The 25725-nt window shown below is 39.9% G+C and overlaps 1 protein-coding gene across 2 annotated transcripts in view; it reads left to right on the forward strand.

Annotated features, from left to right (window-relative positions):
* Window positions 1–25725, forward strand: part of spg7 (SPG7 matrix AAA peptidase subunit, paraplegin) — a 66875-nt gene that overhangs the window by 28340 nt on the left and 12810 nt on the right. For both annotated transcript variants that reach the window (XM_060838044.1, XM_060838043.1), the window contains exons 8-15: window positions 1648–1810; window positions 3446–3619; window positions 4548–4672; window positions 8493–8595; window positions 10816–10926; window positions 14243–14358; window positions 17916–18072; window positions 21771–21934. In XM_060838044.1, the coding sequence (XP_060694027.1) occupies window positions 1648–1810; window positions 3446–3619; window positions 4548–4672; window positions 8493–8595; window positions 10816–10926; window positions 14243–14358; window positions 17916–18072; window positions 21771–21934 (1113 nt within the window). The remainder of the gene's footprint in view (window positions 1–1647; window positions 1811–3445; window positions 3620–4547; window positions 4673–8492; window positions 8596–10815; window positions 10927–14242; window positions 14359–17915; window positions 18073–21770; window positions 21935–25725) is intronic.

Consider the following 25725-nt stretch of genomic DNA (forward strand, 5'->3'; position numbering starts at 1 on the left):
TGTATGACCCAATTTACTTCATTAGGCAATTGATGGCGGTTATACACACGCGCACCCTTATCGATCGATCTTATTTTCAGTTCTTCCAACCATGGACGTAAGTAATGCTGTAGCAAAATAAACTAGAACGAAATATTTCTTTAGGGAACTTATTGCAGTGGGAGCCAAATCTTGAGTGATGCTGGTGGCTAAATGGTACTATTTAGCACACACCACCATTCAGTTCAAATCCACTGTTTAAAATTCAGTAATGTGATTAAAATATTTGTACTAGGTGATATGAATTTTTAAATAGGCATGTATTAACTCAAACTGGAACATGGGGTTAGCAAATTATTTGTTCTCTTTTAAGTCTACTCGATGAGAAATTAAGAATGTATAGGTCTGAACTGATAAATCAAAAAAGTTTTGTATCTATCTACATATGATTGATCATTAAAAGTGGTCTTTTGAATGCATGTAACTGCAATCTTACTGTTGCTTTTAAATCAAAACCTTTTTAATATTGTAGTTGTAAGGAACTGCCTTATTCATAGTTATCTTTCCAATGTTTCCATAATGAGGAATGTGGCTGAATTAAGTCTAAGAAGAAAATACTTGCACATCTTCTGATCTATTTGTGAATGAGTTGAATATTTAAAAAAAGACTGATATTTTATATCTGGAGAAAGTGAGAACTGCAGATGCTGGAGATAAGAGTTGAGAGTGTGGTGCTGGAAAAGCACAGCAGGTCAGGCAGCATCTGAGGACCAGGAGGATTGACGTTTCAAGCTAAGCCCTTCATCAGGGATGAGGCTTGTGGGCCAGGGGGCTGAGAGATAAATGGAAGTTGGGTGGGGCTTGGGTGAAGGGAGCTGAGAATGCAATAGGTAGATGAAGGTGGGGGCGAAGGTGACAGATTCGAGCGAAGGGTGGAGTGGATAGATGCCAAAGACTATGGACAGGTCAAGAGGGCACTACTGAATTTGAGGCTTGGGACTATGCTTTTCCAGCACCACATTCTCGATTCTGATATTTTATACCCTTATTTAAATATACCGTAAATTTATGGGTAGTTTGCTTTTGTTCAGTACGTCATCTTAAAGTCCATCATTCATGATTAAAGTCCATCATGCTACCTGGTAATTATATCAAGGAAATATTCTTCTTCATTTTATATATAATTGGATTTGTATTTTTAATTAAAATTTCTTCCCATTATGCTAGAAACCTATTTGCAAAATGCTGACTATTGTTCTGACCTTCATAAAGGTGTGTTTTTGTTTTCTAGCAGTTAATGTGAGGAGATTTTGGTTTTGTTTTCTGGAGAGAGTTTTTTTTAAACAAGTTATCCTGCTTCAGACTCCACTCTGAGAAAGTAATAACACATGCTTCTGCTTTGCAATTTAGATCTCTGGTTCAGTCTACTTTGTTTCAACTTGAAGATCCATAGAAAGCAAATACTCAGCTTAGAGAGATTGGACACTGTCATAATATGAAGTTCCTTTAGTTTTTGTAATGAGGTCAAGTTTGTCATTTTATTTGTAATAAATTGCATTTACTTGCTAGATTTTATTGATAGAAAGGCATACTTTGATTGTTTGATCAGAAACTAATGATCCATGAAATGGGTGGAAAAAAAATCAATTTATAATTTTTAATTGCCAGAGTCCGGAACGTTACCTGCAACTTGGTGCCAAAGTTCCCAAGGGAGCTTTATTGCTTGGACCACCAGGGTGTGGAAAAACACTATTGGCAAAGGCTGTTGCCTCGGAAGCTCAAGTTCCTTTCTTAGCTATGGCTGGATCAGAGTTTGTGGAAGTGATTGGAGGTGAGGGGGAAAAAAGTTAATGTTCAAAATATAATAGACAAAATTGAATTTTGTTCATGAGAAATTAGTTGCATGGACATGATTAGGACAGACTATTAAATTAAACCAAAAAAACGCCTACTGATTTTGATTAACCATCCCTCACTTATTTCTATATGTGCTATACTCAATGCTGGTCTGATTTTCTTCCTAGCAGCAAGATGGTGGTTACCATCAATATATTGGGATTGACTTTGACTTTTGTGGAAATGTATTTCTTTCCAACAGACTTACTAGAAGTTGTGGAAGGCATGAAATATTTCTAATGTTTGTAGAGTTTTGATATACTAATTAAGTACTTTAATTTTACCTATTTTATAATGATTGTTATAATGTAAAAATACTTGTCACTTAATCAAACATGAGTAGTATTTGCATAAATGGCAAGTCCATCTCTGACACATATACACTCTGACTTGGGCCTTCTTTACTGCTTCTCTGTCATTGGGTCAAAATCTTGTAAATCCTAAATGACTAATATAGTTAATGTATCTGCACCACATGCATTACAATAGTTCAAAAGAATGCTAATCAATGCTTAAACAAGGGGAACGAGGCATGTACAATATATGTCAACCTCACTAGTGAATTATACATTCTGAGAAAAGAAAATGAAGTTACCTGGCTGATCGTAAACTTATTAAATTTTGCAACGTATCCTTTTTGCACCACTGATTCTCTTGGCTGCAAAAACTAACATTGTGGTTTGTTGCTGTATTAAGTATTTATAATGAAAGCAAATAATTTCTTCTAGTCCACAGTGATTTGTTCCTTGAAATAATTCCATCCGAAGCTATGTTTATAAAACTGTATACTGTGCAATTTAATAAGAATTCTTTTCTGTTTCCAGAACTTTAAAGTACTTTCAACTATGTTAGCAAAAAAAGCCTAAATTTTTTCTAAGGGGTTAAAGGACTCTGTTTCCTGATGTTAGGTCAAGGGAGCTTCTAATGAAAGTAAATATCAAATACTTTTACAGTAACAATTACAAATAATCAACTTTTTAGGAGTAGACAAAGTAATCAACAGCTTTATTAAATAAAAATGAAAAGCTCATTGTGCCTCTTGAGAAATTTCTCAAGTCACCTGAGTCAAACTAATGTTTATTTAAGTGTTCCATTCATCCTATCCATGTCCCTCATACTCTCTCAACCTCTATCAGATCCTCCCTCAACCGTCTCTGCTCCAAAGAAAAGACCTCCAGTTTATCCAGCCTCTCTTCATAGCTGAAATGCTCCATCCCAGGCAACATCCTGCATTCCCTCCGTTGCACACACACCCTTCACATTGTGTGCAGTTTTGGTCACCACACTGTTCCAGCTGTGGCCTAACCAAAGTTTTGTATAGCTCCAACATGACCTCCCTGCTCTTGTAATCTAAGTGTTTAGTTAGTTATACTTCATTGGGGCTTTTTGATGCCAGCTTGGAATAGCATTTCATGAAAAAAAACAAAAAAATTATATTTGAATTTGTTGTTTTTATTTGTGACCAGTTGCCATTTTCAGATAATTATAAGGCTTTACACTACCGTCAGTCTTTTACGCTGGCTGTTTTTTTTATTATCAGAAAAGTCTTGACTTGTATTTTCCATTGTAGGTCTTGGAGCTGCAAGAGTCCGGAGTTTGTTTAAGGAGGCCCGTGCCCGTGCCCCCTGCATTGTGTACATTGATGAAATTGATGCTGTGGGTAAAAAGCGTTCCACCAGCATGTCTGGGTTTGCTAATACAGAGGAAGAACAAACATTGAATCAACTGTTAGTTGAAATGGATGGTGGGTATTCTACTGTGGTGCAGCTGAGGTACAAGCCCTTGTGATACGATATATAATTAATTATTTGTTAAACTGAAAGGAGATGTTGCATTGTATTTTTAGAGATGTATTGGACACTTGATCTTTTCAAGGCAGTATGTTTTGTTCACTCAACTAGTTAATAATTCTTGAATGATGAAGCTATTTAGCTACACAACTTTCTTTATTGTGCCGAATTCAAATCAAGTCAAGTAATAATTGGGTTCAATGTTTCCTTCAGTGTCCATATGGCAGTATTCAGATTCTAGAACAATAGTACTTCAGTTCTTAATATGACATGTAGGACCTTATTAATATTGAAAATGCAACTGAAGTTGAGATTATTCATTAGACTTGAAAGGGTCAGCAAATTTTCAGTTTACAAATAGTGACGACAATGAAATTTGAATCGGTGTCTTGATAACCAGGCTACAGCAAAACTTCTCTAAAGTTTTGTTCCAGTCAGTGGTTATTTGCCATATGGTGGATTTCAGCAATGAAGGCAGTACTACAACGGCCTGTTCATTATGGTATCCAATAAATGTTTAACAATCCATGGTGAGTGTAGCATATGTCTTCTATAGTGTGTAGTTGGTGTTTTTAGAATACATAGCCTGAGTGTTGTAAGAGTAGGTTCAATACAAGTATCCTAAAAGGAATCAGATGGTTATGGGAAAAGGAAAGATTGTGCAGGATTATTGAGCAAAGGCCGGAGATTGTCATTGAGGATGAAATGCTCATTTGGACAGTTGATATGGACATTGGGTTGAATGGACACTTCTTGAGTGGTAACACTTCTATGATATCTTTTAAAAGTGAAATATTGTGTACAATAGCACCATCAATCCCAAGTGGGATGCTATAACTTGCTTCGATGTCCTTTTAATTTTAATCTTACTATTTTGAACAGGAATGGGTACAACTGATCATGTAATAGTTCTAGCGTCAACCAACCGTGCTGATATTTTGGACAATGCGTTAATGCGACCTGGTCGGCTGGATCGACACATATTCATTGACTTTCCAACATTGCAGGTACCAATGGATAAGGGCAAAAGGTGAAAGTTTGGAAATTTTTTTAAACTTGAGGTGCAGTGAGTAACTCACCTCCTGACTCCCCAAAGCCTGCCCACCACTTACAAGGCACATCAGGAATTTGATGGAATGCTCCCCACTTGTCTGGATGCATGTAGCTTCAACAACACTCAAGAATCTTGACACCATTCAGGACAGCACAACACTTAATTGGCACCATATCCATAAGCACTCACTTCCTCCACCACTAATGTTCAGTAACAGCAGTGTGCACTGCCTAAAAGATGGACTGCAGAAATTCGTCATTGATCCTAAGACAGCATCTTCCAAACCCACAGCCACTTTTATCTAGAAGGACAAGGGATGGGAATATTGCATCTGTAGGTTCCCCCGCAAGTTGCACACTATCTTGACTTGGAAATATATCACAATTCCTACATTGTGACTAGGTCAAAATCCTGGAATTCTCTCTTTAACAGCACTGTAGGTCCACTTACACCATAGTGGACTGCAGCAGATCAAGAAGACAGCTCACCACGACTTTCTCAAGGCAGCAGAGATGGGACAATAAATGCCGAACCCCCATGTCCCACAAGTGAATAAAGAAAATGCTTAAATGATTTGGCTGTGGACATGTTTCTGAAATTGCATGTGTGCCTAGATGAGGGTTTTACAGATTGTAAATATAGTTTTAAAGAAATGTTGTTACTCTTGTTTTCGTTTCTTTCCCCTTACTCCAATTTCAGCTTTCCCTAACATTCCATACACATTCATTTTTTTTTAACTTGAAATAAACAACTTTTATTTTCAGTCACAGAACAGCGGCATTGCCTGCATTTAATGCCCGACCTCTCAATTTACCCTTGAGAAGATGGTGATGAGCTGTCTTCTTGTTGGGAAGTGTTGAGAAGGGGACTCCAGACTTCTGACCCACAGCAATTATGGAATACCAATCATTCTTCCAAGTCAGGATGGTGTATAGTTGAGGTAATGATGCTTTCATATATCTCATGCCCCTGCCCTTCTAGGTAGTAGTGGTAATGTATTTGGAAGGTGCTGTTGGCAAAGACTTTGTGCATTACTGCATTGCATCTTGTAGATAGTGCACATTGCTGCCACTGTGTGCCTGAGTTGGAGTGAATGAATGATAAAAGTGTAAGGTAGGGTACCAGTGAAGCTGGTTGCCTTTTCGTGGATGGTGTTGAGCTTTTTGAATGTTGTTGGAACTGCACTCATCCAGTCATGTGAAGATGCTAACCATTTCATACCTCTGACAGGAACATTGTAGGCAAATTGTCAACAGTAGAAGGAACATGTGAAAAAAAAACTGAACATTCCACCAATCAGCCTCATCAAGTGCTACCTGCTGTACTTTTGGCAGAGTGTATGGATTCAGTATGGCAATGTTTAGTCACCTCAAGATTCACAATTCTGGAAAGGATGCAAGTCATTCTCAATCTAGAGCGACTGCCTAAAAAGATTTGTATGTTTGATTCAGTTCAGTTTCTGGACAATAGAAACCCCAGAATGTTGATAGTAGGGGATTCAGTCGTGTTAATGCTATTGAAATGTCAAAGGATGTTTATTAGAGTTGCTCTTAAAGATGGTCATTTCCTGGCATTTACTGTGGTGCAGATACTATTTGCTTCTTATCAGCCCAAATTTGAATATTGTCCAGATCTTGCTGCTTTTGGACACACACTGCTTCAGTATCAGAGGAGTTGTGAACAGTGCTCAACATTACAATCACCAGCAAACATTCCCAGTTCTGACATTATGATGGAAGGAAGGCAACTGATGAAGCAGTTAAATATGTTTGGCCTAATTGCATTTTCCTCCTGATTCCGAAGGGCTCCAATTTTTCTAGGACATCTTGGTGCCACACTGATGTCAAGGGCATTAACCTTTATTTTCTGTCCCTTCTGGAGTTCAGTCCTCTTGGGGTCGTCCGTATTTGCACCAAGACAGCATTGTGTTCAGGAGTCAATTGGCCCTGGCAGAACCTGTATTAATGAACATATATTTTCTTTGCGAGGGTTGATAGATGTCACCTCGTCAAGGTGGTAATTGGCAGAATTGGATCTTTTTTCTCCTGTTTTGAGCACAGGACATTCCTGGGCAATCATCCACGTACCAGGTAGATGCCCAGGTTTTGGTTGGACCAGAACAGCTTATGATTTTCATAGCTAAGTCTGGAGCATAAGTATGATTCTTCAGTATGACTCTGAGATTGTTTTTAAAAAACCCTGTAACTTTTGCAATATCGACTGCATTAGCTGCTTCTTGAACTACGTGGAATGAATAAAATTTATTTTAAAAAAACACAGGAAACTGGCATCTGGGGACCCCAGGAGGGAAGAGAGATGGGTTACTCATTTGCCAATCCTGGCTGAAGAGTTTGCAAATGCTTAAGTCTTGTCTTTTTTTTCCACACTCCTGTGCTAGGTTCCACCATTATTGTCACAGGAACAGTCTTGGACTGTTTGACTCCAACGAATTGTTTGTTGTCCACCACCATTCACAACTGGATGTTGTAAACTGCGGAATCCACATCTGATCTGTTGATTGTGGCATTGTTTAACTACCTTTATTGTTGTTGCTTCCATAGTCCTAGTCCTATGCTAAAGCATCAACAAGTTAACAGCTCATTTTTAGGCAAGGCAAATGTTACTCTTGACTTATCCTCCTGTATTCTGTTAACCAGGGTTGGGCTCCTGCTTGATGGCGATGTTATGGTACCAGTTATGGAAAAAGCACAGCAGATCAGGCAGCATCTGAGGACCAAGAGAGTCGATGTTTCGGGCTTCACCCTTCATGAGTTCTGATAAAGGTTTAAGTCTGAAACGTCGACTCTGTTGCTCCTCAGATGCCGCCTAACCTGCTATTCTTTTCCCAGCACCACACTTTATCGTCTCTGACTTCTCCAGCAACTGCAGTCCTTGCTATCTCTAAGGATACTGGTTAGGCAAGGGGATCAATACATTGACCAGACCAATGGACATTCCAGAATGTAAATACAATTGTGTGACTGATGGCCCATAATACCTCATTCCTTCGTTTGAGTTGCTAGAGCTGTTCAAAATCTAACCCACTTAGCACTGGGATAAAACCATACTCAAGGTACTTAATGGCCTACCCCTGTTCCTAATTCTTATGGTTTTATGATACTGTAATAGCACCTTTCAATTTTAGCACTGTTAGTAAGGATGATTTTGCAAGATGAACAGTTATTGTTTTCATTTGCAGTGCCTTGTCAATCCTAGGTGGATGTCCTATTTTATTTCTTTTATCAGCGGTGTTAGCAGTTAGATGCAACCATGTGGCTTGCTCGGCCTTTTCAGAGACAGTTTTATATGTCAACCTCTTTGCTTTTGATGGCTATTCCAGGATATCTCGTATATTACTTGTAGGAAAATCATATTTAACTAACTTGTTTGAGTTCTTTTGAAGAGAAAAGTGGGCAGGTGAGGGTAATCTGTTGATATCTACATGGACTTTCAAAAGATGTTTGACGCAATGCCCAACAACTTGGAAGAAAAGTTATAAATTTTGGAACAATAATGAGTCTTACAGTGTGAAAGCCGATCGGTTAGAATTGGTCTATATTGAGGCATACTTGTTAGTCGTATTCTGGACTACTGGCTCTGTGTGTTAGATGGAATACCTTGTTGGGTATCTTGCTAATCTTTAGTAAGACAAATAGAGAAAGTTGAAGCTAGTTAGGAACTTGCAGGACATGACTAAAAAGTTGAATATCAAGTAACTTCATACCTATTATTATCTTTGTTGGAGTGGTATATTTCTTGTTTCTTATTTGTAGGAAAGAAAGGAAATATTTGAGCAACATTTGAAGAATCTGAAGCTAACTCGCCCAGCCAGTTTTTATTCACAACGATTGGCTGAACTTGCTCCAGGATTCAGTGGTAAGAAATCAACATTTAGAAATGTATTTCAGGATTCTGTTGTACCATTTTTATGAACTGAGCGTGTACGCTGTTGCATGGAAGCTTTTGCACTTGTTAGTGTAAATTTTTTGTACTTGTATATTTCATTTGAAATTTGGGGATGTAAATCAAGATTTGATTTGATTTGATTTATTATTGTCACGTACCTAGACACAGTGAAAAGTTTTGTTTTGCGTGCAGTACAGGCAGATCATCAAATAATAGGACAGAACGAGGAAAACAGTGTTATGGCTGCAGAGAAGGTGCACAAAGAGCAGGATCAGTAAGAAATTTAAAATTAGAGATAACAGCAGGGAAGAAGTTGTTCTTGAAACTGTTAGTACGTATTTGTAAGCTTTTGTATCTTCAGCCTGACCGAAGAGGTTCAAAGAGATTATAACTAGGGTGGGAGGAATCTTTGATTACATTGGCTGCCTCCCTGAACTCAATGGATGGAAGGCTGGTTTGTGTGTGATGGATTGGGTTGTGTTCACAACTCTGTAGTTTCTTATGGTCGGCAGCAGAGTAATATCCTTGCCAAGCTGTGATGCATCCAGATAGAATGGTTCCAATGGTGCATCGATAAAAATTGGTGAGTGTCTTTATCGACATGCCAAACTCCTTAGCCTCCTGAGAAAGTAGAGGTGTTATGTTTTCTGGACCAGAGTGGCAACATGGATGAACCAGACCAGGTTTTTAGTGGTCATCACGGCTAGGAACTTGACGCTTTCGACTATCTCTATCTCAACGCCATTGTTGTGGATAGGAGTGTGCCCTCCACCTTGCTTTCTGAAGTCAATGACTAGTTCTTTCATTTTGCTGACATTGAGGGAGAGATTGTTAGCTTTACACCATGCCATCAAGCACTCTACCAGTTTCCTGTATTTTGTCTCAGCATTATTTGAGATCCGGCCTACAACAGTGGTGTTGTCAGCAAACTTGTAGGTAATGTTAAGATGAAATTTGGCCACACTGTCATAAATGTACATGGAGTATATTCAGGGGCTGAGTCTGCAGCTTTGCAGAGCGCCAGTGTTGAGGGTTACTGTGGAGGAGTGTTGTTACCTATTCTCACTGATTGATTGCAGTCTGTGGGTCAAGAGGAGAGGCAATGGCCTTGTGGTATTATTGCTGCACTATTAATCCAGAGACCTAGCTAATATTCTGGGGTCATGGTTTCAAATTCTGCCACAGCAGATAATGGAATTTGGATTCAATAAAATTTGAAATTAAGAGTCTAATGTTGTCTGTGAATCCATTGTTGTTTGTTGGAAAGCCCAAGTAGTTCACTGATGTCTTCTAGGGAAGGAAACTGCCATCCTTTTCTGGGCTGGCCTACAAGTGACTCCAGAACCACAGCAATGTGGTTGACTCTTAACTGCCCTCTGGGCAATTAGGATGAGCAACAAATGCTGCCTGGCCAGCAACAATTTCATCTAATGAATGAATTTACAAAAACACAGTTGACATGTTTGCAGAGGATGTAGCAAAGATTTAGGTTTTGAAGTTTGGAGATGAGTTTGGTTGGAATTATGGTGTTGAAGGTGGAGCTGTTGACAATAAGTTGGAATTTGACATAAGTAACGTTGTTATCCAGATGTTCCAGGGATGAGTGTATACCAGGGAGATGGCATCTGCCGTGGATCAGTTGGGATAGTAGGCTAGAGTTGATGTGAGCCATGACTAACCTTGTTGAAGCACTTCATAATTATGGCAGTTGAGCCATCAGTCGGTAGTCATTGAGGCATACTGCATGAGTCTTCTTTGGCACCAGAATGATGGTGGCCTTCTTGAAGCAGGTGGAACTTATGGAGTTGTGAAAATTGGCAATGAATACTCCTGCCAGCTGCTGTGCATGGATCTGAGTGCATGGCTGGGGACTGTATCTGGCTCAGTTGCTTTCCATGGGTTCTCTCTCAAAACGGCTAATCTGACATCTGCAGTGATGACTGAGGGACAGGTGCATCGGAGGCTAGGGCAGGTGACATCTTTTCACTGACCTTGTGTTCTAAACCAACATAAAATGCGTTGAGTGCGTCGTAAAGTCATGTATTTTGTCTGCTATTCTGTTCTGTTGTCTTTTGTAACCCATTATTTATTATCAGTTCAAAACGCTAATGTAATGTCCTAATATGCTGTTCAAAAGAATATGCCTCCCTTCAAAATCTTTAGCTTATGATTAATTTACTTCCATCCTAGGAGCTGATATTGCCAATATCTGCAATGAAGCAGCATTACATGCAGCCAGAGAAGGGGAGAAATCTGTTGACACATTCAGTTTTGAATATGCAGTAGAGAAGGTCATAGCAGGTATATCTGTTTTGAATTTTTACTTGTTCTGTGAAGCTAATAGTTTATCATTTTATTTATTATGGATGAGAGATTCACTGGCTGGAATCATACAGTGCAGAAGAGGCCTGTCAGCCCATTGAGTCTGCACCAACAAAAGCTACTCAAATTCTCCACTAGTCCCACTTTCCAGTGTTTGGCCCCTAACTTTAAATGTTATAACATTTCAAGTGATTGTTCAAGGACTTTTTAAAGGTTATGAGGTTTATTGCCTCAATTACCCTCCCAGGAAGTGAATTGTGAATTCCAAATTCCCATCTTCCTCTGGGTGAAAAACCATTTCCTCCAGTCCTCTCAAAACCTCCTGCCTTTCACCTTAAAATTATGTCCTCTTGTTATTGACCTTCCAACAAAAGGAAACAGATGCTTTCTATCCATCCTGTTCATGCTACTTATAATCTTATAACCAAATTAGGATCTCTGTCCGCTGCCTTGACTCTAAAGAAAACTCAAGTTTATCCAGACTCTCTTTGGAGCTAAACTGATCCATGCCGGGCAACAACCTGGCGAATCTCCTCTACATTCTCTCCAGTCAATCACATCTTCCTATGGAGTGGTGACCAGAACTGCACATTGTACTCCAGCTGTGGCCTAACCAAGTTTCCATACAGCTTAACATTACTTCCTTGATGTTATTATCTATGCCAAAACTGATAAAGGGCAAATGTCTTGTATTCTAAACTATTAACCTGCCCTGCCACCTTCAGAGATTTGTGGGCAAGCAATCCAAGATCTTTCTGTTCCTCTGAATTTCCTCATATCCTTCCATTCGTTTGTGTGTATCTTTGTTGTGTTACTACTTCCAAAGCACATCGCCTCATACTTATCAGTGTAAAATTCCATTTGCCACTGATCAGTGCACCTGCCCAGTCCATTTATATCTTCTTGTAAACTAAGACCCCCTTCCTTACTGTCAACCACTTGGCAAATTTGCTCAACATTCTTTCACCCCCCCCCCTGTTTTTTTTTAATTGTTTACATATATCACAAACAATAAGGGACCCAATGCTGGTCCCTGTGATATGCCACGAGCCACCAGCCTCCTGTAACACTAACAGCCTTTTACCATCGCCCTATCTCCCATCACTGAGCCAATTGTGATCCACTTGTCAAGTTACACTGGATCTTTTGTTCTGTTACCTTTTTATGACTCTCCATGTGGGACCTTGTGAAAGGCTTTGCTCAAATTCATATAAACTACATTAACTGCAGTATCTTCATCTACCCACGTGGTAACCTTATTGAAAAATTCAGTCAAAATTATTGGGCGTATGTTCTTCTGACAAAGCCATGCTAATTATCTCTGATCCATCCTTGCTTCTCCAAGTGGAGATTAGTTCTCTCTTACAAAATTTTATCCTATAGTTTCCCTATTGTTAATATGAAACTCGCTGGTCTGTCATTCCTTGGTTTATCCCAACACTTTATTATGTTATGAGGGGCATAAATATGGTGAATGGCCAAGATCTTTTCCACAGGTTAGGTGAGTCCAAAACGCAAAGACATAGATTTAGGGTGAGAGGGGAAAGATCTAAAAGGGACTTGAGCTACTCTTTCACAAGAGGGTGGTGCATATATGGAATAAGTTGCTAGAGGAAATGGTAGAAATGAGTCCAATTTAACATACATGAATGGGAAAGGTTGAGAGGGATGTGGACCAAACGCAGGCAAATGGGAATAGTTCAGTTTAGGAACCCTGGTCAGCATGAATGAGTTGGGCTAAAGGGCCTGTTTCCGTGCTGTATACCTCTGACTGTATGACCATTCTTCTTAAAAAGTGGATCCACATTAACTGTCCTCCAGTCTTCTGGCACCTCCCCAGTGGTCAGAAAAGAATTAAAGTAGTAATTTCCTCCCTCTTATCCCAGGCTTCAGTGGGAGATAACTCATCTGGATCTGCAGATTTGTTTACTTTTTAAGCCTGCAAAAACCTCCAATATCACCTCACTTCCTAAATCAAACTGCTCAAGAATCTCAAAGTCCCTTCTTCTGAATTATGTAACTGTTCCTCCTCTAGAGTGAAGACATATGAAGTACTCATTTGACACTCTATTATTGTCAAACAGTTTGTCTCCTTTGTAACTAATAAGCCCTACCCTTTCCTGGTTATCTTCTTCCCTTTGACATACTTGGAATTCTCCCTAGTCTTACCTGTCATTGTTTTTTGTTCACGCCTCTTCATTGCTCTCCTAAATTCTTTCTTGAGCCCTGCACTTCCTATACTCCATTACGGTCTCCCTTGACTTTTTTTTTAATATCTGAAGAAACTTTTCCTATCTGTGTATGTATATTTTGCTTACTTTCACTTGCATTCTAATTTTCCCCTCATTAATATTTTAGTAATTACAGTCATGGAGACGTACAGTACGGAAACAGACCCTTTGGTCCAATTTGTCCAAGCCAGAGGGTATAGGTTTTGGGGAAATGGGGAAAGATTTAAAGAGACCTAATGGGCAACTCTTTCATGCAGGGGGCAGTGCGTGTATGGAGCGAACTGCATGAGAAAGTGGTGGAGGCTGGTCCAATAACAACATTTAAAAGGCCTCTGGATGGGTATATGAATAGGGGAGGGGCTTAGAGGGATATGGGCCAAGAGCTGGCAAATGGGACTAGATTAATTTAGGAGATAGCTTTATTTGATTTTTTAAAATGTATTCTGTCCCAACCTTCTGACGTGCCACCTATGTTTAGCACAATTGGATATATTTTCTTTGAGTTTGATGCTGCCTTTGACTTTAATTAACCATGGATGGTGGGTCCATCCCTTAGATTTTTTGTTATTTATTATATCATATCTATTCTGCACTGTGTAGAGTAGTCCCTTAAATATTAGCTACAGCATCTCTATTGATGTATCCCTTAACCTAAATTGCCAGATCACTTTTGCTAATTCTGTTTTTATGCCTTTGTAATTGCCTTGTTTGAATTCAAAGTGTTATAATTGCTGCCTTTGAATGGAAAAGGCAAATGCAGTTAACTGGACAGCTGCATAATGGTGTCTGTACAGGACAATTGGCTGAATAGATGGTTTGTGATGTATGATTGGTCCATGATTCATGTTCTCAAAATTCAAGTGTTCCTAAAAAGCTAAATACATAAGGCAGGAAAGAGAAGGATTTGCTTCAATTCAAGTGCAGTTCTCAAAGTAGTATCCAAAATTCCTACTTTGATTGTTAAATAAATTCCCAAAAGGTCAATATTGTTCAACCTCCAGACAATATTTGCTTGTTGAATAATTTTTTATTTGTTTTGTTCATGGTTTTCATTTTTTCCACAGGCACAGCAAAGAAGAGTAAAATTCTCTCGAAGGAAGAACAGAGAATTGTAGCTTATCATGAGTCTGGGCATGTTCTTGTGGGTTGGCTTCTTGAGCACACAGAAGCTGTCTTAAAGGTCTAGTTTTTTTTTATAATTATGATCCATCATTATGCTCATTTCTACACAAGTAGAGTTGGTTGGAATCTGCAGTGACTTATGGTGCTCACAAATAATAGAGCTTAAACTTATTTTATGTTTCAATCTGAATCACTCATTTGACTCCATCTTGTAATGTTTCAGTATCAATTGTGTTAAAATTTGCTCTGATACCAATTTATTAGTTGGAGGTAACTCAAAGCAGTTTGTGAACAGTGACAAATCTGAGTGTGTGCTCAGCTTCCACCATCAAGAAGGCAGTTGGACATTAATCTTCATAGTGGTCAACTATGAAAAAATAGTTTCCTTTAATTATAAAAACTAAGTCAAACAAGAATGTAAAATTGAAAGATTTTAAATGTAGTGAATGCTAAACAAGACTTTACAAGCTGAAGAGGCAAATACATAGAACATAGAACATAGAAAAATACAGCACAGTACAGGACCTTCGGCCCTCGATGTAGCGCTGACCAAAGTCTACCTAACCTACACTAGCCCAATAACCTCCATATGCTTATCCAATGCTCGCTTAAATGACCATAAAGAGGGAGAGTTTCACCACTGCTACTGGCAGGGCATTCCATGAACTCACAACCCGCTGAGTAAAGAATCCACCCCTAACATCTGTCCTATACCTACCACCCCTTAATTTAAAGCTGTATCCCCTAGTAACAGCTGACTCCATTAACTGAAAAAGGTTCTCAGTGTCCACCCTATCTAAACCCCTAATCATCTTGTACACCTCTATCAAATCTCCCCTGAACCACCTTTTCTCCAATGAGAACAGCCCCAAGTGCCTCAGCCTTTCCTCATACGATCTTCCTACCATGCCAGGCAACATCCTGGTAAACCTCCTCTGCACTCGTTCCAATGCCTCCACATCCTTCCTATAGTATGGCGACCAAAACTGTACACAATACTCCAGATGAGGCCGCACCAGAGTCTTATACAACTGCAACATGACCTCAGGACTCTGGAACTCAATTCCTCTACCAATAAAGCCCAGTACACCATATGCCTTCTTCACAGCACTATTTACCTGGGTGGCAACTTTCAGAGATCTGTGTACATGGACACCAAGATCCCTCTGCTCATCCACACTACCAAGTCGCCTACCATTAGCCCAGTAATCCATCTTCTTGTTACTCCTACCAAAGTGAATGACTTCACACTTAGCTACATTGAACTCCATTTGCCACCTTTCTGCCCAGCTCTGCAACTTATCTATATCCCGCAGTAACCTGCCACATCCTTCTTCGCTGTCCACAACTCCACCGACTTTCGTGTCATCCGCAAACTTGCTAACCCAGCTTTCAAGCCCCTCCTCTAGATCATTTATAAAGATGACAAACAGCAATGGTCCCAAAACAGACCCTTGTGGAACACCGCTAGTAACTGCACTCCAAGATGAACCTATTCCATGAACTACTACCCTCTGTCTCCTTCCAGCCAGCCAATTCCTGATCCAAACCTCTAATGCACCCTCAATGCCATACCTCCGTAGTTTTTGCATTAGCCTACCATGGGGTACCTTATCGAACGCCTTGCTAAAATCCATATACACCACATCTACTGCTTTACCTTCGTCCACCTCCTTAGTCACCTTCTCAAAGAACTCAATAAGGTTTGTGAGGCACGACCTGCCCTTCACAAACCATGCTGACTATCCTTGATCACATTATTCCTATCCAGATGTTCATAAATCCTATCCCTTACAATTCTCTCTAAGACTTTGCCCACAACAGAAGTGAGACTCACTGGCCTATAGTTACTCGGGCTATCCCTACTCCCCTTCTTGAACAAGGGGACCACATTCGCTATCCTCCAGTCTTCTGGCACTATTCCCGTAGACAATGACGACATAAAAATCAAGGCCAATGGCTCTGCTTTCTCCTCCCTAGCTTCCCAGAGGATCCTAGGATAAATGCCATCAGGCCCAGGGGACTTATCTATTTTCATCCTTTCCAGTATTCCCCAGACCTCTTCCCTACATACCTCAAGGCCATCCATTCTAATCACTTGTGACTCAATATTCACATCAGCAATAGTGTCCTGTTCCTGAGTGAATACTGACAAAAAGTATTGATTTAGTGTCTCTCCAATCTCCTCCACCTCCACACACAACTTCCCACTACTATCCTTGACTGGACCGATACCTACCCTAGTCATCCTTTTATTCCTGACATACCTATAGAAGGCAGGCAAGAGAAGAATTTGCCTTGGTTCAAAAATTTTAATATTGTTTTAAGTGTCCAGTTCATGTTAGCAGAACTCTGGTGAGTTATTTGAATTCTGTTTTAGTCTCCTTGTCTGATGAAGAATATTTTGCCTGTGGCAGAAATTCAACAAAGGTTTGCCACCTGGTTCCTGGAATCGCAGGACTGGTGTGTGAAGAGTGACTGGATTAGTTAAAACTATATTCACTAGAGTGTAAAGGAATGAGTGAATCTCATAGAAACCAATAAGTTCTAACACGATTAGTTGATGGATGACTGGTGAATCCAGAACCAAGAGTCACAGACTATGGATACGAGGTAGGCCATTTAGGTATGCAATAAGAAATTTCTTCACCCAGAGAATATTGAGTCTGGAATTCTCTGCTACACAAAATGGTGGAGGCCAAAATATTGAATGTTTTCAGGGAGGACTTTGGTATAGTTCTTAAGTCTAATGTGATCAAAGGATATAGGAAAAATGTGGGATCAGGGTACTGAGGTGATCAGCTGTGAACATTTTGAATGGCAGAGCAGGCTCAAAAGAGCCGAATGGCCTAATCCTCCTGTTTTCTATGTTTCCATGTTTCAATTGCAGCAAGTCCAATCCTATGATCACCCAATGTTAATCTGCACTTCCTCAGAAAAGCAACCAAATATTCTTAAAGAGCAGGAATTTTGATGCCATTTCCCTCTTTAGTTCAGAGGTGCTGATTCTTATGTAGACCAGAAATTATGCCCGGAAGGAGCTGGATTGTATTGTTTGCAGCTAGTAATCTACTATCTGCTTAATAGAGCCATGAAGCTTTTGGAAAATACATTTGTCGTATCTTAAAACATGGTGGCTCAGTGCTTAGCATTGCTGCCTCACAGTGCCAGGTACCTGGGTTTAATTTCACCCTCTGGTATTGTCTGTGTGGAGTTTGCACATTCTCCCTGTATTTGCATGGGTTTCCTCCAGGTACTCTGTTTCCTCCCACAGTCCAAGGATGTGCAGGTTAGATGGAATAGTGGTGCTAAATTGCCCGTAGTGTGCATAAATGTGCAGGTAAGGTTGGGAAATGCAGAGTGACAAGGATGGGATAGGTCTAGGTGGGATGCTGTTTGGAGGGTCTGTGTGGACTTGCTGGGCCAAAAGGCCTGCTTCCACACTGCACGGATTCTACGAAATGATAAAATACAAGTTTCCACAATTATTGTGCATTTGCCTTAAGGAATTATTAATGATTTTTTTTTAATCTTACATCAAGGATTCTGAACCAAATTTTAATTTTCTGATATCACCTGAGGTAACTTGTAAGTAAACTTTTTTTCACCTTGTAGGTCTCGATAGCACCACGAACAAATGCAGCACTGGGATTTGCACAGATCCTACCACGAGAGCAACACCTTTACACCAAAGAACAACTTTTTGAACGTATGTGTATGGCCCTCGGAGGTCGTGTTGCAGAAGCTATCACCTTTAATAAAGTCACAACAGGTATGATTTGAAAAATCCCAAATGTAAAAATGTTTTAAATTTTTTTCTGATTAGCCGGACAGTGTTTTGTTCAGTTTAGCTCTAAAGGATGACATTTTGTGTAGCTTTTATTCAATATCAGCCTGTCCTGCTCCACCAGGGGCAGATGGTGGGAGACCCTCAGTGGAAGGTGTACATCTCTTTTCAAGCAGTCTTTATTTTTTGCCCCGCACAGACATCTGGCTGAGATAATGGGAGACTTACCTTCCAGCCCTCTATAAAACCATTTAATCCTGTTGCTGGGAGATGGGATGAATTTTCCTTCCTTCCTGCTCTGTGAAACTATTAGACATTGCAATGTACAACTCTATATGTCTCATTTAAGAACCAATATTCTACTGCAGATATGATGCTTCATTCTGTTGCATTGCCATTTATGGGTTTCTTAAGGTTAATGGAATGTAATAAATATTTATACATTTATTGATAAGACCATAAGACATAGGAGTGGAAGTAAGGCCATTCGGCCCATCGAGTCCACTCCATCATTCAATCATGGCTGATGGGCATTTCAACTCCACTTACCAGCATTCTCCCCGTAGCCCTTAATTCCTCGAGACAAGCAGAATCTATCAATCTCGGCCTTGAAGACATTTAGCGTCCCGGTCTCCACTGCACTCCGTGGCAATGAATTCCACAGGCCCACCACTCTCTGGCTGAAGAAATGTCTCCGCATTTCTATTCTGAATTGACCCCCTCTAACTCTAAGGCTGTGTCCACGGGTCCTAGTCTCCTCGCCTAACAGAAACAATTTCCTAGCGTCCACCCTTTCCAAGCCATGTATTATCTTGTACGTCTTTATTAAGTCTCCCCTCAATCTTCTAAACTCCAACAAATACAATCCCAGTATCCTCAGCCGTTCCTCATATGTTAGACCTGCCATTCCAGGGATCAACCGTGTGAATCTCCGCTGGTCACATTCCAGTGCCAGTATGTCCTTCCTGAGGTGTGGGGACCAAAACTGGACACAGTACTCCAAATGGGGCCTAACCAGAGCTTTATTAAGTCTCAGTAGCACATCTCTGCTTTTATATTCCAACCCTCTTGTGATAAGAGACAACATTGCATTCGCTTTCTTAATCACGGACTCAACCTGCATGTTTACCTTTAGAGAATCCTCGAACTTGTCAGTTCAGTTCCGTTATTTTCAAAGTTATGACAACCAAGTTTGATCTTGGCCTCATTGCGTGCACTTCCAGCTGAATAATTGAGAACTAGAACCCTGGCCATATTTTCACACCTAATGCAGGAGTGGTGAGGTCTATTGCAATATCTCTACTATAATTCAGATAGAGATCTGTCAAGTCAATATTAGAGACTTGCACTTCTATAGTAGCTTTCACATTCTCAACATTGAGCCATTATGTGCCTGGTCAGAGTGGTGAACTTAGCCTGGACAATCACAAAGGCCAACCTCCAATTTATAGAATCCATCTACCAGACCCGCTGTCAAGAAAAGGTAGCCAGCATTCTCGAAGATCAATCCACCCTGGCAATTCTTTTATACAAACTCTACCATTATGGAGAATGTACAGAAGCCTGAACACATGCACCAGCCGGTTTTGAAACAGTTTTTACTCAAATTTTATTAGAATATTGAATGGACTCTCAAACTCTTTAAATTCGCCTGTACCTGTGCTTTTTTTTGTGCCTCGGCACATGTGACAACAAATTCAATTCAATTAAAATAATGCTGGTAGAAGCTAATAGATTATTGTAATAGGAATATTGTGCAAGGCTGGGAGGGTTGGAAACTAGCACTGTGTCATGATGTTTATTTCAAAAGCTGGTGTAAACAATAGGCCGAAAGGCCGTCGTCTTTTCTATAATAATTCTGTTAACATCTAACCTGAAAACTGGTAGTGTCAACAATACAGCACTCTTTAGGATAGCACTAAACTGTCAGTTTACGTTGTGTGCTGAAGTTCATAGTGGGAATTCAGCCCACAACATTCTTAATCAGAGGTGAGAGTGGCACCATTTTGGTGATACCCAAAATGTAACTTGGAGACAGACTTTTGATTTTCCTTAGACTGTCCTACTTGGGAGATGAGCACAAGGTCTTCAGTAGAATCATAAATTGAAATACTTAAATACATATTTTTGTATACTTAAAAAAACAATTTTGGTTATCTTTTTTAAAGAGCTGCTTTCATACCAGATAGGTGGGGCAGTATATGTGGGTTACAGCATGTTCTTTCACTTCTAGTACTTTTTGTTAATTTCAGGCTGGACTGAAGTCTGACAATAGTGCGTCTCCCAAGAAACGCAAGCCTTTGCAGTCTGACTTCACCTTAACTGGTTATCTCCCTTTCAACAGCCCAAAATTACAGAAATTAGAACTAAGGTAATGGACGTTGCAGTTTTGAAAAATGACCAGTGAAGAAGATGAAAGGTTTCTTTGTTCTTTTGAAGGTTTGAGTAAAGTTTCATCTGCATTTGACCAATAAGTGTTAGGGATGTTTTGTTACCAAGACACTTGCTTGACTACTTTTATTCAACTCTATTCTCTTATTACAGAGAAGTTAATATATTAACTTGTTTTAGCCAACAGAAACATTTGGAAAGAATTGAAGCTATATTATAAACTGTGTAATTTCTAATGTCGAGTACCCTACTAATATTCTTGGACAAGTTATGAGTAAAGAAAAACTAATTGTTCGATGGTCAGGCTCATTTTCTCCCTCTGCTCACAGTTTTTATCTTATCATCGCACCCTCCCTTGTCTCTTTTACTGATTCTGATTCCAGGATTTTGTGTTCTTAGGTTTTTTCCACTCTTTCAGCAGAATTATTTTTCTCTTCCTATATCCTGATTGCATTGAAATCGAGATTAATTACAGTCCAAAAAAAACAAAGAACTGCAGATGCTGGAAATTAGAAACAAAAAAGAGAAATTGCTGGGAGAAATCAACAGGTCTGGCAGCATCTGTGGAGAGCAAGCAAAGTGAATGTTTTCTTTCCAGCGATGACTCTTCAGAATGTTCTAAAGAAAAGTCACTGGATCAGAAATGTTAACTTTGCTTTCTCTTCATTAATTCGTCCTTTACTCTAACTTATTCTTCTCCAGGATCTCAAAGCTGCGGAAATCCTCCAACCCTTCCTTATTCTTACAATCTTCAATTTTAAATATTTAAGTCTGGGGTCAGCTAATCTTGTCCTAATGTACCTTGTTGTCATTTTCATTCTTGTCAACCTTGATATATTATTTCTCACTTTCTCTGGCACCAGTATTCTCCCTAAGTGTAATTTGTACTAAGTAGTTAGTATTTTTGTCCTTTTTAAAAATTTATAGTCACTTATGTTAATGATATTCTGGACCAAGGAGGTATTTAGTTCCATTGAAAGCTGGAAGAATATTCATCCATTGGTTTTGTTTTAGGGATTGAATAAGATCTAAACAAATGGAAAACACAAGTGAATTAAAGGTAATAGTAGAAGATACTCTTGCATGTGGTACATCTGACAATGTTAGCAACATTTTCATTTTTAATTTGTTTGGGAGACCCTCCATTGCTCAAATTTTGGAGAGTCTCTTTTTGTTTTTAGAAATCTCATTATTCCTCAAAAATAAACTGAATCTGTTTGAAAACCAAATTCACTGCACATATCAGGGTATTCCTGTGTTCTGGATTGAGTGATACAATTTTTAATACACAGGTGCTCAGGATGATTTACGAAAAGTCACGAAAGTCGCTTACTCCATGGTGAAATGCTATGGAATGGCTGAAACAATTGGACACATTTCATTCCCTGATACCGAGGAGATGGGGGTGATTGGTCGCCGACCCTACAGCCAAGGTCTCCAGGATCACATGGATCATGTAAGTCCTACAATTATGCAAGATCACTAGTTATCTTCAACTTAATCATGCTTTCTTTACAGAGATAGTGGTGATAAGTGTGCTGAAATATAACTCCTGTTGTGAATACACTTCAGAAGAGATGGCCTTATTCTTGTGGCTTAGTTTTTGAGCTAAACCATAATATCTTGGTATTTGTTTTGCGCTAAAAACCATATTTGTGTGAATAACTGCAGTTCAAATTAACTTTTTTGTGATTCTGTAAACTTTGAAAAGTAGTGTCCACACTTTCACCTCCCAAGTCCATGAACATGTTAAATAAAATCTGAAAGAGCACAGATGCTGTCAATCAGAAGCAAAAATGGAAGTTACTGGAAAAGCTCAGCAAGTCTGGCAGTATCTGTGAAGAGAAATCAGAGTTAACGTTTCAGGTCCTTTCTGTGGAAGGGTCACGGGACCTGAAATGTTCGTCTGCTAAAGTTGGAGTGGCTGCCTTTCCAAACCATATGCTGGGGTTGTCTTCAAGGTTCTGTATCATAGCTTGATTTAAGGAAGCAAAATTTGACAATTAGTTTTAGCGATGTGTTGTTACATTTGATTAAAGGTACAGACACAACAACCCGCTGCATAACTGCATTTTTTTATGATGCCGATGGTGAGGGAGAATATGATGCATTCAACAGACAGATAGTCCATGAATTTTGAACTGGTCATATTTTTGAGAAACAAGGACAATATCAACAAACAAGGGTTTTTTTTACTAGAACTTCAGTTTTGTCTTGGCTTTTAGGTTTGATAGATTTGAAGTTCCCTATCTGATTATTTGTAGGGATACCTTTCCCATTTGGGCGGCAGGATGGCACAGTGGTGAGCACTGCTGCCTCATAGCACCAAGGAGAAGGTTTTGATTCCAGCCTTGAGCAAACTATTGGTATGAAATTTGCATGTTCTCCCCATGTCTGTGTGGGTTTCTCCAGGTCTCCCAGTTTCCTCCCCTAGTCCAAAAATATGTAGGTCAGGTGAGTTGGCCAGGCTAAATCAATTCATAATCTCCAGGGATGTGCAGGCTGGGTGGATTAGCCACGGTAAATGCAGGGTTGTGGGGATAGGGTGGGATGCTGTTTGGAGGGTCATTACAGACTAAATGGGCTGAATGGTACCTCTGGGTTTCTATAATTCTCTGATTGCAGCTGGCAAACCATAATTCAGGAAGACCAAAAGGAAGAAATGTAAGGGCTAAGTTGCAAGTCTGTTTTGTTCCATTCTTAATCTGTCACATGTAGAGCTGCCCAATTGAATAAATTGAGCTGTGCCATGTATGTTAATATGGATTTACCAAATAAGTCTTCATACTTTGAAAGGATAGCTCATTTTCTCTGGTACCTGGCAGAGGCCTGAGCCACTTGCAGTATCAAATATTCCTCTCACCTCTCTCCCAGCCAATGATAATTTCTAGGTGTCTTCTCCTGTTTAGTCTGGGATTTTAAGCATCTAATTGCTACACCATTGCTGCACTTTCAGCTGTCTGAGTCTTAAGCTCTAGAATTCTTTCCAGAGTCTCTCAATTTGTTTACCTCTCTTTTCCTCCTTTTTTAATAACCAACAATTTGTACGAATCGAGAGAGAAAAAAATAATCGCTACTTGCCGGAGGAAGTAGCCCCACTAGGACTCAGTCACTGCCTGGCAACTTGCTGAAGGTCACAGGACGTTGCTTGTCGATTGTCAGGATGTTCACCTTTTCCATCAGCTGTTGGATTCCTCACTGCCTCGACTTCAGAACTAGCCAAAAATGTCCGGCAAAGAGAGGATTGAAATTTTTCTTTACAAATTAGAAAGTTATAGAAACATAAAAATATAGCATCATAACATCAAAAACAACAATAAACCAACTACTACAATATTCTACAAAGGAAACCAAAGCTACACTTATTAGAAATCAGTAAATAAATAATGTCACTCAGTGCAACAAGACCAGAGCTCTCAACCTTTAAAGAGCACCAATTATTGAACCCACATTTGTTCGAAATTCTTCCTCTCATGGCCTTGGGTTTATCAGACCAAACCATCATTGCTCGACAAAAGCCCGAATGAAAATGGTGGACACATCTGCTTCCAAGTAATTCAGAAAGGGCTGCCATGTGTTGTAAAAGTTGTCAGTTTTCTGGTGCACCACCTTTTATAAGAATGTGTTCCATAACTAACTTATGCTACCCTGACAGACCCAAGGTGTTCTCAGACACCCAGCACATCAGAATGTTCTTCCTTGCACAAGAAGTGAGAATGTTAAAAGCTTTTTCCCATTAAATTTGGCAGACCCAAGAGCAAAGAGATCGGGTCCACCTTGACTTTGCTTGTCAAGACTCTCTCCATTACTCCTGCCACAGTGCTCCAATATGCACGGCGCCTGTGGCAGGACCATAGACAGTGAGTGAGGGTACCCCTGTTTATTTTACATTTGAGGCATATTGAAGATGTTTCCTGCCTAAATTTCGCAAGAATATCTGGGATCAGACGAGACTTATGAAGAACCTTTAACTGCATTGCATGGATTCTATTACATATAGAAACCCTCCTCGCCTTCTCACAAATGTCCTCCCATATTTCTGAAGTGATCTCAGCTCCGAACTCTCTCCCAGACCTCGCGTAGATGCTTGATGTCACCTGAGGAATCTCTCTCTCTCTCCTGCCCACCCCCATCCACCCACCCACCCAAACAAATGAAAGAGCGCACTTAGCCGGAAGCACCCTCTTTTCTGTATCAGATCTATTTCATTTAAGAGCGTGGTCTCGTTTTCAGATAAAATCTCTTCCTCTGAAAGAAATGGAAGAGGTCCCAACTCGACAATCCATATTTCAGTGTTATTTCATCAAATTACATCAACGTTTCACCCTCAGATCACCCAAATAAGAGACTCCCCTATAAGAAATGATGTTTTAGACATAGTAAGCTCCATCTGCCTCATCGGCTTCCATGCTTTCATTGTGTTAGTAACTATTGGATTACGGCAATGTTCTGCAACTGTCCTCATTTTGTCTAAAAACAATAGGTTGATAAGCGGACACCTGGTTTGGGAGGCCTCAGTGTTGAACCATGTCAACACCGAGTTCCCTACAGGCCCAGTTACTTACAAAAGATAGTAGAAAGCTCAATTGATATCATCTAATGTCTGGGAGGTCCAGTCCCTGGATTAGTTGCAGTTTCGCAAGCTTAGGGGGCTGCTTATAATGCCAAATAAAAGAACTAAGCCAGCCATTCACTTTCTGAAATGTTTGCCACGGAAAGAATAAAGGGAGCATCCGCAAAGGGTACAATAAGCTAGTAAGAACATTCATTTTGCTACGAGCAACTCGACCCAAGCATGATATTGGAAGGCCCCCCTCCCCCTGCCATCTTTGAAGGTCTTGTTTAATCTTGTCAAATAAATGAACAAACTTAGCCTTGAATAACTGATCAAAGCTAAGGGTGACAGAGAAGCCCAAGTAAAGAAAACCTCCCTGTGCCCACTTATGGAGTCACCGAGATGTACAGCATGGAAACAGACCCTTCGGTCCAACCTGTCCAGATATCCCAACCCAATCTAGTCCCACCTGCCAGCACCTGGCCCATATCCTTCCAAACCCTTTCTATTCGTATGCCCATCCAGATTCCTTTTAAATGTTGCAATTGTACTAGATTCCACCACTACCTCTGGCAGCTCATTCCATACATGTACCACCCTCTGCGTGAAAAGGTTGCCCCTTGAGTCTCTTTCATTTGTTTTCTTCTCTCACCCTAAATCTATGCCTCTAGTCTGGACTCCCCCCATCCTAG

The sequence above is a fragment of the Hemiscyllium ocellatum genome, chromosome 17, assembly GCF_020745735.1.
Source record: "Hemiscyllium ocellatum isolate sHemOce1 chromosome 17, sHemOce1.pat.X.cur, whole genome shotgun sequence".
Taxonomy (NCBI): domain Eukaryota; kingdom Metazoa; phylum Chordata; class Chondrichthyes; order Orectolobiformes; family Hemiscylliidae; genus Hemiscyllium; species Hemiscyllium ocellatum.